Source organism: Marmota flaviventris, chromosome 8 (assembly GCF_047511675.1).
Source record: "Marmota flaviventris isolate mMarFla1 chromosome 8, mMarFla1.hap1, whole genome shotgun sequence".
NCBI classification, from domain to species: domain Eukaryota; kingdom Metazoa; phylum Chordata; class Mammalia; order Rodentia; family Sciuridae; genus Marmota; species Marmota flaviventris.
In genome coordinates, this window is record NC_092505.1 from 121736285 (window position 1) to 121751097 (window position 14813).

The 14813-nt window shown below is 57.2% G+C and overlaps 1 protein-coding gene across 1 annotated transcript in view; it reads right to left on the reverse strand.

Moving 5' to 3' along the window:
- Positions 1–491: 491 nt before the first annotated feature.
- The window catches only part of Spsb4 (splA/ryanodine receptor domain and SOCS box containing 4), a 72022-nt gene continuing 57700 nt past the window's right edge, over positions 492–14813 (reverse strand). Inside the window, exon 3 of the mRNA XM_027933938.2 lies at positions 492–1774. Within this exon, the coding sequence (XP_027789739.1) occupies positions 1647–1774 (128 nt within the window). The 3' untranslated portion in view covers positions 492–1646. The remainder of the gene's footprint in view (positions 1775–14813) is intronic.

Sequence of the window (14813 nt, forward strand, 5' to 3'; positions counted from 1 at the left end):
TGGAGGCTGGCACAGTGCACGTTGCTGGCTGGTGTTAATGAATGAATGCAGAGCCAGTCTTGACCCTGACCCTCGCCTGACCCTGACCCCAGCCTGACCTTGATTCGTAACCTGCCAGAGCCTGGTGCTGCCTCACACTTGCCCTTCAGCGATTTGTATGGTTCTTGGTGAGGATGTACACTTGTCTGGGCCACATCCAGTCCCACCTCCAGGTCTACAGGTGGCCCATAGGGTTTGCCCTGCCTGCCCCTGGACCCCTTGGGCATCACAGCCCTGGCATCGGGAGCTGAGTTGGTTTTCTATGGTCATCCAGGGGAAGCCTGGGATCACTGGGGTCTGGGAGCAGCAGGGACCATACCCAGAGGAGATGAGGGGCTCCGGGAGAAGCTTGTCACGCCTGGCTTCTGTGGGACTGAGGACAGACCAGCCAGAGATGGAAGGCGCTCTCCTGCCCCTCCCCAGAGAACACTTCACAGCTGAAGGACTGAACTGCAAACTTTATTAGAAACGCTCCTCATTCATGGTCAAGTTCACATTGACGTGGGTGGTGGGGAGGCAGTGCCAACTGGGGTTCTGGTGTCCCACTGCTGTGACAATTTCCAGTTACCAAGGAGTCTGGGTGCAGAGCGTCTGAAACACACCAGAGATGCCGGACAGTGGGGGCAGCAGCAGCAGCACGGCTTTGCAGGGGGACAGACTCCCATGGGTGGCTGAGCAGGGCCCCCCCACATCCACCCTCCAGGTACCCGCTAGGTCCCAGACTGATAAATAAACAGCGCGCCACACACACGGTTGAAACAGGAAACAAACCTGTGGGACTCTTCTCAAGAAGTGAAAAAATAACTCGCTCATGGATGGCTTTGCTACAGCGACAGCCAGGCTGCACCGGGAAGGGTGGGCAGCCTAGAGGCCCTGGGAGGGCAGCTCAGCCCCAGGACCTCATCAGACTTGGGTGTCACAATGCCTCTGTCCCCTTTAGCACCTGTAGACTAAGGGCTGTCCTCCACACACTCCTCTTTTGAAATGCAAACACAACTTAAGATAATCATCATCACCGAGGCTAAACTGTCCTGGGAGAATCTGTCAGAAGCATCCTCCCTGAACAGAGGGGACAGCCGAGCTGCACCTCAATGGGATGAGGGCGTGGGGGGGGGGGCGAGTAAACAACGTCAAGAGGTAAGCAGGAGGCGTCTAAAGTTGCTTTGTCCACTCGTCCATTCTGCTGTTGGGCATCCCTGGGGAACAGTCTCTCAAAGTGGCCTCAAGTCCTAAACTGGTGTGACAATCCTGCTAACCTTGGCCAGAGGTGGGGCCAGGAGGGGTGTGGGCAGCGACTTCCCTCATTCTTCTCAGCCCTGGCCCGGTTCCCCTGACCCTGCCTGCAGGGGACACGGAGCAGAAGTCTCACTCTCTTGAATAGGAAGCGGCCATCAGTACCGATCAGTACCGGGGGCCACGGCGTCCCAGCGGGTGGGTGAGTGGCAGCGCCTTAGGGAGGAGTCGACTGGCAGGGCCGCTCCAGGCGCAGCCGAACCTGCGGCGACAGACGATTCTTGTCCGAACTTGTCCCACGTCCTGGCCTTTCGGACCCCTCCTGCGCGGGCTGCGTGACCGTGGCCGGCGGGCAGGCCGGCCACCGCGCTGGGTCACTGGTACTGCAGGTAGTTTTTGAGAGACTGCGGCAGCGGCAGGGACCCGATGTCCTGCAGGCGCCGGCGGCCCAGGGCGGCGCGGATGGATCTCCGGCACAGGTCCATGAGTGGCAGGGGCTCCGCTGCAACGAGAGGGCAGAGGTGAGAGTCAGAGGTTAGAGCCCAGCGCAGCTCCCCGCGCTGCCCAGCCCCGCCCCTGCGCTGGCCGTCGGGGTCCAGCGAGCTGGAGACCGCGACGGTGTGGATCCAACTTGAACGAAGCCCACGAACAAAGGAGCATGGAACCACCTCAACAGGGGTGACTCATGCTATTTAAAAAACAAAAAGAAAGAAAAAGAGGAGAGAGGGTGGGGGGAGAGTGGGAGGAGAGAGGGAGAAAAGAAAACAAGGAGGAAGAAAGGAAAGACCCAGTGCCCATGGCAGGGGTGACTGGAGTTCCATGAGCGCGCTTTGGAGCAGGCGCTGAGGGTGTCCTGACTCTGCGTAAAGACGCCCCTGACTGCAGAGGGGGACAGAGAACGGCCTTGGCTGGGTCTGCAGCCCGGCTTCCTCCAGAAGTCGGTCAGGCCGTGGGCACAGCAGTCCCTGATGCTCAGAGTGTCCCTTCAGACCCCATCTCCAAATAAATAAATAAAGTTAAATTAAAAAGATCAATTTCCGGGCTGGGGATGTGGCTCAAGCAGTAGCGCGCTCGCCTGGCATATGCCGCGCGGGGCGCTGGGTTCGATCCTCAGCACCACATAAAAATAAAAAATAAAGATGTTGTGTCCATCTAAAAAAAAATAAGTAAAAAATAAATATTTAAAAAAAAAAAAAAAGATCAATTTCCCCTATCGCTGGCTGTGCCGGACAGGGGAGGGGCGCGTCGTCTCATTTTCCTCTTAACAACTGGTTCTGGAAAAATTAATACACGCAAATCCATAAGTGACAGAACCTTTGGACAGAGGACCAATGACACCAAGTTGAGGCTTACTGCCGCACCTGGATTGGGCACTCCCTCTCTTCCAGGCCCTCTAACTGGCCCTGGGGATATGGAGATGACCAAGACAGGGCTCAGGCAGCCCTGGAGGTAAGGGAGGGCGCCCATCTGGGATTTAAACAGGGGAAGGGTTTTGACAGAGGGCAATATTCCTAAATGCACAGGGCAGAAACGGGGGGTGGGTGGGCACTTCCTGGGTGGAGGCAGCTCTACTGGAAACTTCCAAGATAAGACATCTGAGCGGGGTTTTGAAGGGTGGATAGGAGTTGCGAGCACATGGAGGTAGGAAGGTGGTCAGCAGACAGAACAGGCAAAGGCCCAGGGGCAGAGAATGGGAGAGGCTGTGGGGATAGGGACAGTGCTGGCCAGCAGGCACTGGCTGGATGGGGAGTGAAGATGGTCTCCTGCTGTCCCCTGTGGCTTGCACAGGCCTCATTTTCCTGCACCCCAAGAACATGCCCGAGGCTTGAACCTGCATCTTAACAATTGTTTGGTAACAGAATAAGTGATATTTTAAAAATATTCCAAGTGATATTTTAAAAGCATTCAAACCGTAAGCAGTGAGCACCAACTCAGGAGTTATCACAGGAATAAATGATACCACAGGGGACAGGAATGTGGTCAAGAGCATGGTTCACAGGGACTTTCATTGACTAGAGCCACAGAGGTTAGAGGGGAGCTGTCAGGATTGAGGTGGGACTTGGTGCTGCGACAGAAGCCACACACCCTACATTCAGCTCCCCTCAACTGGAGCAAAGACCCCAAGTCCTAGAGGCTTCAAACACTATCATTTCTCTCTCTTTTTCTCTTTTTGCAGTACTGGGAATTAAATCCAGTGACACTCTACCATTGAGCCACGACCCCAGTCCTTTTTATTTTTTGAGACGGGATCTCGGTTGCTGAGGGCCTCGCTTATTTGCTGAGGCTGGCCTCAAACTTGCGATCCTCCTGCCTCAGCCTCCCGAGAGGCTGGGATTACAGGTGTGCATCACTGTGCCAGCCTAACTTCTTTTGCTCCTCATACAACAAGAGATTAGTCAGGGGATCTGGGCATGCTCTCTTTCCAGACCCAGAGGCCCACTGCTCACCCCAGCCACAGGGTCAGTGCCCAGGCCCCTTCACCCCTCACTCAGAGCATCCCCATCTCTCCTCCAGCAATATCACTGTTCCCTGCCCCCACCATGGCTCCAGAACAAATTTTGCAGTGCCCCTGCCAATCAAGCCCCTGTGGGCCCCTCCCTTCCCCTGACTGAGTCCTGTGTTCAACATCTTGCCAGGAGCTGATCCTCCCTGCCGCAAGTCCCACCATCTCCTTTTGGTTCCTGCAGCCCCAGTGTCTGCTGTGTGCTGCTGGGTGTTGGGGAAATAAGAAAACCAGCCAGTGCTTATTTAATGAGCAGCTACTACTTACTAGGCAGCATGAAGGAGGAAAGATACTTGTAGCTGTCTTTACTGAAGGCTTATCAAGTGACCAGGCACTTTACAAAGCTCTTTATTTATACCAACTCACACACATGTACATACCAGACTCATCACAATAACCCCTTGGGGTTGGAACAATTACCCCATTTTAAGGGGGATGATGCAGAAACAGAGAGAGAGTGAGCCACCTGCTTAAGGATGCACAGCCAGGAGTTGAATCCAGACAAATGGAAAGTGGAACTTGTGTTATTTCTTAACTGCATTTATTGAGTGCCTGTTCTGTCCCCATTGCTATGCTAGGTTTGTCTCGTTGAGGTCTCAAAACAATCCTGTAAGGTTAATGTGACCGGTTCATTCCTGCTTTACAGAGAGGAAACTGAGGCTCAGAGAGGTAGGGAGGCTTGTCCAGAGCTGCACAGCCTACATTTGGAGGCGCACACCAGGCAATTATAGAAGGAGGCCTCGATGAAGGAGGGTCGGTCACCTGTGTCCTGGGCTCCTGGCAGGAGTGACACAACTCCCAGCCTCACTGTCCAGCTCTGGCCACTTTCCGGACCACCACGTCCCCCTGTCCTGAATTACTGCACAGAGCCCAGTCAGGGTAGCGGTCTGCTGTCCCTCCAGGTGGACATGAAGTGCATGTCTCCATCTGACAGGACCCCAGCCAGCCATGAGGGGAGGGAACCCCCGGCAGGTGGGGACATGGGGAGCCCACACAATGCCGGGGGAACGTAAAGGGCATTTTGTGCAACTCTTGCGTAGAGTTCAAAAGTGGGGTCACAGACTTAGGGCAGGAGCCCCTGGGGAACAGTGTGGGGAGGGCCTGGACCTGCCCCTTGACTCCAATCTGGGAACACCCCTGGGTCTGGTTTGTGGACACCACAAAGCAGCAGCCTTAAGATCTGTGCGCTGTTCACGCCAGACTTCAAAACAAACTCAGTCAACAGCCTCGTCCACTGAGTGCCTCGACCTGGAATCCCCTCCACTTCCATCTGGGTGGCCAGAGACGGCCAGCGCCTCTCAGAGCCTCGTGCTTCTCATCCATAAAATGGGACAGCAACACCTCCATCCGTGGGCCGTGGTGACCGCAGTGTGACCCAGCAGGCACCAGGCTTCATCTCAGGCCACCAGCCCAAGAGGTGCCCTTAAAAAATGGTCATGGTTCCTTACTGTGTTTCTAAAACGCCTCCGATGTGTCACCCTAATTGAAAACAAGGTTCTGCTCTTGATGAAGATTTCTTGGAGCCAGGGCCGGATGTCTGGTCCTGTGCTGAGAATGTCACAAGGCCATCATGTCCCAAGTTCTTGGGTGACCTGAATTCTCCTTAGTCTTACTCCACTAACCCCTCGCACAACCCCGGGCGAACCACCCAGGACTTCCAAGGCCTCTGCTTTGCCATCCATGAAATGGGGGGTCAGCTCATGTGGCTAGAATGTCTGCAGCTGTGATGGCCTCCCGTGTCCCCAGGCCCTCTGAGGGCTTCCTGCCTGCCATGGGGTGAGCCAAGATATGAGGCACCCCACTCCCCTCACCCCCATATTCACATTTTAAAAACAGATCCACCTTCTTAAGGTCCAAATGTGAAATTCCCCGGTGGGGATTTTGGACAAGCGCCAGCAGATGGGAAGGGAGTTGAGTGACAGCTTTGGAACAGGGACTCAGCTGACCTGGGCACTGCGTGTTTTGAGGAACATAAGTGAGAAGACACACGCGGTCCTCACACACACACTGCGCGTCAGAAGCGCTGCTCTCTTATCCACAGACCTGGTGTCCACGACTGAGGACTCAGAGGGCTGCTCCCCAGCCCCGGCCCATCTGCTGTTCCTTTTGCCTAGAACGCCCTCCCTGCACTTCCTGCCAGGGGCACACCTTGTCTCGAATCAAGTGCCACTTCCTCCCCGGGTGACTTGGCTCCTCTGTCCTCTGGGTCTACCCATCCCGTGTCAACCCAGCTGTTTAATCATGCAAACGGGCAGGTGCATCATTAGCTGCAATAAGGCTACTTCTCAAATACCGCATCCCTGGTCCGGCGGCCCTGGCGCGGCCAGCAGAGACCCCCACTGGCGTCTAGAGAGCACTTGGAATGTGAGCGTCTTCCCGGGACAAGCTTCTCTGTTCCCCAGCAAAATGGTCTAGGAGTCCTCCGAGGCCGCAGCATCTTCGCATGACCTGCGAGCCAGCGAGCGTCATGGGCACAGATGGTGCCCGGCCCAGGAGGGGCTGTCACTCCTGCCTGGAAAGAGGGCTCTGAGCTCCTCTGTGTGCACGGAGGAGTGTCCAGGGGAAAAGAGCCCTAAATAACGCACAGCCTCCCAGCGCCGCTGCAGAGAGGGGCGTGGGAAACCCCAAGGGAGGGCCCAGAACAGCGAGCGCTTGAACATGTCCCCAGAGTTCTCCACCCAACCGTGTGGCCTGTTTGACAGACAGTGGCAGTGGGCTCAAGGGAGCAGCCAGGACCTGCACCTGTACCCCTGACACCCGGCATCTCCCTGGAATGAAGGGAAGGTGTGCGCATGCCTAATGGAGGCGCTTGGCAGGCCAGTAACTGCTTCAATTCCAGGGGGGCAGGAAGCAGGTGGGATAGGAAGGTGGAGCACGTCCACCAGGGTGAGCACGGTGCCCCCTTCCAGGAGCCCAGAGAAACTCCAAGCTCCATGGAGCAAACACTGGGGTGACAGCCAAGGAACTGTAATCCCAACACCGGGGGCACCCGTGTTGCCGTCTCTGCCCCTGCAGAAGGCTGAAGCAGCTCTGTTTGGGGGGCAGCCTTTGTGGAGGACATGCTCAGCCTGGAGATCCAGCGGAGGTGCAAACAGCAGAGGTGGGGGCTCCTGATGGGAAAGGAAGGACACTTCTATTTAGAGGAAGAACCTGAGGGTCCGGCCGGCCCACAAGCTCCCTGTCTCCATATCTAGTAAGTGTGTCCAGCAATATTCTCAACCAAAGACTCGTAGTCCTCCCAGGCAAAGAAGAGCCACCCTGCTGCAGAGCACACCGAGGCCACCTGTTCAGATGGGCCCCGTGGCTCTGAAAGAGCCTCTACCCACCTGGTCTGAGAGCTACTCAAGGAGGTGCTCCAGCCACATGAAAAAGGAAACCGAGCCACAGGACGGGACCACTTCCGGAAAAGAAGAGAGAACGGACTGCTGAAGTGAGGGGGAGTCGTGGATCCACAGGACGATCCCTGACATCTCAAAGCTTGGGAGAACCTCCTTCCCAAAGCTGTCACTTCTGTACGAGCCGTCACCAGCCGTGCCCCATGGTGCTGTGCTTCCCTGCCTCCTACCCTGTCCCCGTCTTCCCCCCACTCAGACCTTCCTTCCCCTGAGCCTCTGGAACAGCTGCTCACACCAGAAAATTGTCCTCCTGCCCGGCCTCCTGAGTGAGCCCTCCCCTCGGCCTTAGCTGGACCTGCGTCCCCTCCCAGGAGACCACTGCCCTCTGCCTTCCCCGGGACGCGACCTCCTTGCACTGCCTCACCCAGCTGTGCCACCGTCTGCTTGTGACAGTCCCACTGCCTCTGGCACCCGCCACTTGGCTCGGTCCCCTCCCTACTCCTGACTGATGACATCTTCTAACTTCTGGCCTCCTGGACCTTTCCACCCACACCTGCCTCCCCCAGGGGCGGATCCTCCGCAGGACAACCCTGTTGTCACTCAGGTCCCGACCACCATCCTCAGGGACCCTCCCCACTCTGAACTCAAGAGTGCACTTGGCCTCTGCTCCCTGAGACTGTCGGGCAGCTGGGCAGAGCAGAGGAGCCCGGGGCCGCAGGCTGGCCTCAGGCCCCGCTGGCAGAGTGGCCCAGCCGGCCTTCTCAGCCCGTGTCTCCATCAGAGTGGCAAACAGCTGGGCCTCCAGCTCAGGGGCCTTTGCACAGCTGACACTGGGCAGAACAGAGCCCTGTCCAGTCCTGGCTTTGACGCACCAAGTCACATCGGGTTGACAGGACAAACCACAGGAAATGCTCCTGGGAAGGCAGGTGGTGCCGGGGAGGTAAATGTGGGACAGGCCTTGGAGACCCAAGCTTCCAGTGGACCAGGCGGCTTTGGCGGGGCACGGCGCGGTGGCCCAGGCCCAGGCCGGCCCTCACCTGCATTATGACCAAGGCAAGGCCGGCTGCTCAGAGCCTCACTCAGCTCCAACACGCGAGACCCACCTCACGGCTCACGGCCGCGTTATCAAAGGCACAGGGATCTGCTGCCCACGCTTCACCAGGGGCCTTGGGTCCCCAGGCGCCCTCTGCCCTTCTGGCCAGGACCTCAGCAAGGCAGGGGCAGCCTGCCCTCCCCTCGCTCTGGGCCACAGCCCGGCCTTGCTGGAGCTCCCCGACTCCTCCCGCTGGCTCTGGGACTCGAGTTCTCCTGCTGGGCCTTCTCAGTCCCCAAGTGGGCACAGCTGCAGAAACCTCTGTGTGAGAGCTGGGGAGCAGGGAGGAAAGGGTCAAAGCCCATCCCTCGCCTCTTCTGGGAGAGCCTGGGCTGGGGCGTGGGGAGCTGGAGTGGACGAGAAGCTTAGCTTAGCTCACCCCAGTACCAGGCCAAAGCCAGACTCTTTCAGCAGCAAACTTGACGTCTCTCTCACCAATACCAGACATCTTTAATGACCCGTTTTGCAGATGGGGGAATCGAGGCATGGAGAACATCCCTGCTTCAGTTAAGGGCCTCTCAGGAGGGTTGGGAGGGATACCCGAGGTCCAGTGCCTTTTGTAGACACTGGGGATGAAATCACGTCCAGCTGCCCATCCTAGCCTGTCTGTGATGCTATCACACAACACTCGAGACTGGGTGATTTATAAACAAGTAGTTCTGGGGGCTGGGGAAGTTCAAGATCAAGGTGCCAGCAGGTTCACATCTGGTGGAGGCCTGGTCTCTGGCCCCAAGGTGGCCCCTTGTTGCTGCATCCTCACATGGCAGAAGGTGGAGGAGCAAACGGTGGCTGGCTACTTCCCTCCAGTCCTTCTATGAGGGCCCCCATCCCACTTCCTCGAGGCCCCACTTCTTTCTTGGTATTGTTGCACTGGGTTTTTGTTTCAGTATGAATTCGGGAGGGAGCAGGCACGTTCAGACCACAGCAATGCGCGCGTTCATCAAGCTCTACTTAAAACTGCTGCTATGGCGGGACTTTTAAATGCCCCCAAAGGCCATGTGCTAAATAAAGTCTTGGTCCCCAGCTGAGGCTACTGTGGGAGGTGGTGAAACTAGCAGGTGGGACCGAGTAGGAGGAAATTAGGTCATCAGGGTGTGCCCTTGCAGGGGACTCAGGGGCCTCAGCCCCTTTTCTCTCCTGTGTTCCTGGCTGCCACGAGGGGAGCAGACCTCCTCTATCACACGCTCCCTGCCATGATGTTCTGACTCACTACAGGCCCCAGAGCAATGTGACCAGGCAACCATGGACTTGAACCTCTGAAACCATGGACCAAAGCCAACCTTCCTATCTTACAAGTTGATGGTCTTAGGTATTTTATCACAGTGACGGAAAGCTGTCTCATACATTTGCAGGACCTGGGCATATGGAGCCTCCTGGGGCTCAGGCAGCCTGGGGAGACCTAAATAGCTGGGGATACTTTAGAGGGGACTGTGATTAGGAGAAGAAATTTTGAGGGGAGCTGGCAGAGCCAGGAGAAGGCACCTAGCCCAGCCTCGGGTGTCTAGGATGGCCACGAGGAGGAGGATGAAGCTTTAGAGGATGCACTGGCTGCACCACAGGGTGAGAAGGCTGTTTATTGGTTTCAAAGTCACCCCTCTAAGGGGTATTTTAAAATTCTCTTTTGTGTTTAACATCGGAGAAAATTCAGAGTTTTCCCAGATGATATTTTGAGGAAACAATAACAAATTGGTGGAGAAAATCTGGTTTGTTTAAAAAAAAAAATGTGAGTTTCCCCACCTTACTGGGAGCAGGGGCTGTACCTGAGGTACCTTAGCCAGGTGTCTGCGGGTGCTGGGAGTGTTCGGCAGACCCGTCCACACGTTGTGATGCTGTGTGCATCACCTGAGACCCTGGGAAGGCCAAGGTGGACAGGGAGGGTCATGGTGCTCGGCAGGGCTGTGATGGGCCCACGGAGGGCCTGGACTTCACTGAGAGCCGAATGACTCCTCCCAGGGCCAGCCGGACCGCCTGGTGTGGCTTAGCCACGAGGCGTCCCCCAAAAGCTCCTGTGAGACAGCGCAAGAAGGTTCAGAGGTGAAGTGATTGGGTTGTGACCCTGCGACCCAATCAGTGGATTAATCCCCGGATAGAGATTAACTGGGTGGTCACTGCAGGCAGGTGGGGTGTGGCTGGGTCCCTGGGGGAGTGCTTTTAGGTTTATGTTTCGTCCTTGCTCTCTGTTTTCTGATCACCACGTGGACGGCTTCCCTCCGCCACACTCGCCCTCCATGATGTCCTCCTCACCTCCGCTCGGGGAAGGGAGCGGCCTTCTGTGGACTGAGGCCTCTGAAACCGTGAGCCCCCTAGTAAACTTTCCTCCTCTGATTTTCTTGTCAGGTTTTTTTTTTTTTTTGTCACAGCAGTGGAAAGCTGACCAAACCATAGCCCCTGGGCCACCAGAGGAGCTGGCGGCCACATGGATCGGGGCCCATCCAGGTTGAAGAGGCCTTCTAGGGTCCCCCAGTCACTCTGCCCCCCACCTCTCCCTGGGCTCTCCAAGCCCGGGCTCATTCTGTCCTGGGCTGTCCCTGGCCATCGATACTTCTATCTCCTCCACAGAGGGTGAGTCCCCGGGGACGGGCCAGTCTGTGTGGGAGGACATGGAGAGGAGCTCTGTGTGGGAAGGGGTGACACGTGGCGCGTGAGGCCCTGGCAGGAGGGACACCCCACAGATGAGAGCCTCCTGAGGAACACAGGACGGTTCTCAGGAAGCCAGGGCCGCGCTGCCCCTTCACGGGTGGTGGGAGGGTGGGCTGGCTGACCTTGGTCACCCCCACAGGATGGGAGGCCTGTGTCAGCATGCCACGTCCGGCTGGGTGCTCTGGACCCAGGCCACCCATGGCCAGGGGCCCCCACCAGCCATGTCACAGCCAGCGAGGGGCTGAGCCTAGTTCAGAGTCAGGTGTGTCTGGCTTTGGGGCCCTGTCCACTCCCCAGCCAGGGGGTCTTGCAATGGAGCACAGACCAGGGGGCCACCACTGTGACGCCCCCACCCCAGACCAGGCTTTGAGACCTTTTTTCCTCTCAGAATGCACCTTTTGATTTCTGTCCTGGAGGGGCAAATCCTAAAGACTCGTGTCCCTCAATAATAATTTATTAAAAACAACAACAGCAACCGACGACCTTGTGGTGCCACCTGACAGGTGTGAATAGACGTCCCCCAGGACAGGCTGGGACACGTGCTTCGCTCTACTGAGACCCTCTCCTGGGGGGGTAGCCACCCCAGCACAGAGGCAGTGCCCCCCACCTGCCAGGCCGTCACCAGGTTCCCAGAGTGAGGTGGGCCTGGGAGAGGCGAGGAGCCAGGCACCCTGTGGTTTCGGGTTTCACTCTGCCCGGCGGCCATAAGGAAGCCCCCACCTGAGGCTGACCAGCCATCCCTGTATGCATGGGAGGGACGGTGGGTGCATGAGGGGAGAGCAGAGAAGGACGTAGCCTGTCCTGAGAAGTCACTTGAGGAGAAATAGAAAGAAGAGCGCAGTTCTGCTCATCCGCTTGCCACCCAAGACATCCCTGTGGAAGTCGGAACAATCAGCTCTCGAAATGGCAGCACTCTGCAAAGGCACCGTGGTAGATCTCTCCTCGGCTAGTTTCATGTCCCTAAATTCTGATCCGAATGAAGTGACAGGACACGCCCGTGAATGTTGTCAGAATCGAGATGGAATCATTTTTTTCAAATCCTCAACAAAAATAAAAGAATACAGCTGGGAGGTCACCAAGGAGGGGACCTTGTGCACCTGTGTCTTCTGACAGAACTGCTCACAGAGACTGCCACACCGCCACCTCCCGCAAAGGCCACACGGCCTGACCCAAAGAGATGCAAGGAGTCTGCCCAGCAACTGGCAGCCCTCGTGGCTAATCCTCGGAGCCAATATTATCGCCTCCAAGTGTCCTAAGTGTCCTCAGTTCACACGGAGACACCGCCCCTGCGTTAAGCTCCTTAAGGATGCCCACCGTGTACGACGGCCTGTGTGCTCCCCTGGCAAGGCTCTGCTGTTCCCAGATGGACGTCACCCCCTGTGGAGAGTCTCTGACTGCTGCTCAGCTTGACGTCCCCAATTCCACATGTACTTAGCTCCTGCTCTTATACAAATGAGGGCCCTTGTCACATGGACTTCTGCCGGGGCTGGCTCTGCTTTGGGATTCTCCTCAACCCTGCCCAGCGGTCAGTGGCCAGCAGCACTGGCTTCATCAGGGACCCTGAGACGCAGGACCCTGAGCCCCACCCAGCCCCACTGCACAGGAGTCAGCACTGTGACAGGATCCCCAGTGATTCTGACATGGTGCTCGACAGGCCTGGGCCATGGGGTGCCTTACAGACACCCCGATATGCTGTGAGTGGAACCAAGTTCCCCTTCCTGCCTGTGGGCCATGCCAAGACACACTCCCGGCCTTTCCTCGGCCCCCTAAGTCCGACCCCCTGAGCCCTTTCGACTCTACACAACTGTGTTGGGTCTGAGCTCTTGTCTTCATGTCCAGCCCCCTGGTCACCCCCTGACTCCACTATGCAGAGCAGCCTTGGGTCCCCATCCCCCCAAAACACACCACTTACCCCACAGCAGACCTCCCTGGTATGGGCTTTCATCATCATGGTGGACTGAGCCCCAGGATTCTTTGGGACAACCCCAGATCTCATTGTCCTGCCTTGGTGTTTGGGAAACACGGTCTTCCTCCCCAGCCTCCCGCCAGTCCTGGACCACCCTGGACCACCCTGGACTGCTGTGGGATCATCTCCCGTTCGTGGTGGTTTGGGGTGCTGTGGGCAACCGGTTCCCAGCCCTGGCCACTCCGCAGTGGGTATTGTGGCTGCAACAGCAATCAAAGCCGAAGGTCTGGGGATGGGGCAGCTGAAGTGAGCCTTCATCTCTGCAGAGGACAGCCCGGCTCCTCTGAGGCAGGCAGTGAATTTTTTTGTTTTTAAGTAGCCCTTTCATTCTACCTTAAATTAGCTGGGTCCCTTCAGCAGGGTTCCCTTAGCAGATGGATTAGTAACGGGCTGCACCAGCTCCACGGTCGGGCAGAGGGGTGCTCCTGCCCCAGCTGAAAAAGTACCCCAAATCCAACTGAATGCAACTCGAAGCCTGCCCCAGGGAGCCGCATGGTGGCTGGTGACCCTGGCCTTAGAGAAGGAGCCCCGTCGCCCGGGGGTTGGAGCGGGAATGTCTCTGCTGGCATGCACCCTGCACATGCATCTCCCCAGTTTCCTCTGCCACTGCAGCCCTGGAACCTCTGGCCGCCCCTCAGACAGTGGAAGAAGCACCCCACCCTGAGCGGCCAGGCACAGGGCAGAACAGCTGTGCTCCACCTACCCAGGACAGGGCCAGGGTCTTCAAGGAAGGGGCCCCATCTCCAGGGTGCACCCCTCCCAAAGAAGAACTTGAAGCATGGGGCAGCCGAGTGTGCCACTAGCTGGCCTGTTACTTGAGTGGACAGCATGACCCGGGGAGGAACTGGAGTAAGAGTTTAGGAATTAGGGTCAACTGAAAAATCGAGGCATTGCGGAGATGCATGCACGTGAAAACCCCGTAAGAAACAGAGCAAAGGAAAAGAAACTCCAAGTTCAAAACTCAGGGAGTGGTGACCTCGACACGGGGGTGCAGGGGGGCAGTTCAGCGTCAAGGTCTAGCCTTTGGGCTGCATGGTGGATTCAGAAATGCCCCTTCAGCTATACAGGAGCAGATAAAAAATGTTAGAGTGAGAGGGGGCCGTGGGTGGGACGGCAGCAGCAGTGCTCTGTAACCGAGGGTCCTGTTTAACCTGACGCTGTGCATCCGAAGGTCAGTCAAGCCCAGAGAGGGAGGGAGCAAGAGTGAACGAGGACAGTCACGAGTCTGCCCCATCAAAATCAAACCAGAGCCTGGCCAGATGGGGGACCACAGCTGACTGACGTTGGTGTCATCATGGAGTCACCCTGGCCTGCCTGGACTCAGCTGGCACTGCTGGGCGAAGGATGCTGGAGGAGGGACAGCCCAGACCTGGAGTGAAGCAGCTTTCCAGGGCAGCTGCTTCCTCTGGGAGTGGGGAGCGTGGGAAGAGGGGCGAGGGGCAGGGTCAAGGTGCCAAGCAAGGCCCTGACCTTGGCGGACAATCAGCCAATGACAGGGCATTAGTGTCCCTGGGGACAAAGTGAAAAAAGAGGCAGCTGGCATAGAAACTGAGGACCAGACACCCCGCGAGGACGTCTCTGTGCTGAGAACCAGGTCATGGCCAGCAGGGGTCTGGGCAGGTCAGAGCAGCTGCACCCAGGGGACCCGGGGCTCCAGCCCCACCCATCAGCCCCACTCACCAGCCCCTTCTACTGCCGAGGATCTTCCTTTGAGACACCACTGGGGAAACCTGGAGTGTCAGCATGTCTCAAGTGTCCATTTGGGGGCTCTTACTGGATTCTTCAGCTGAATTTTTGGCAATAATAATAAGAAGAACGTGAAGAGCTATAGCGGGACGCAGGACGTCCCACGTCTGTCGCAAGCACTTGATCCTCACAGCAACCCAGGAGGTGGTTACCATCATGGATGTCCAATTACTGGAGCCAATGGAGGCACAGAGAGGTCAATTAACCGGCTTAAGTCCACAGTGGAGTGATGAAAATGGACTTGGGGCTCGGGACTCG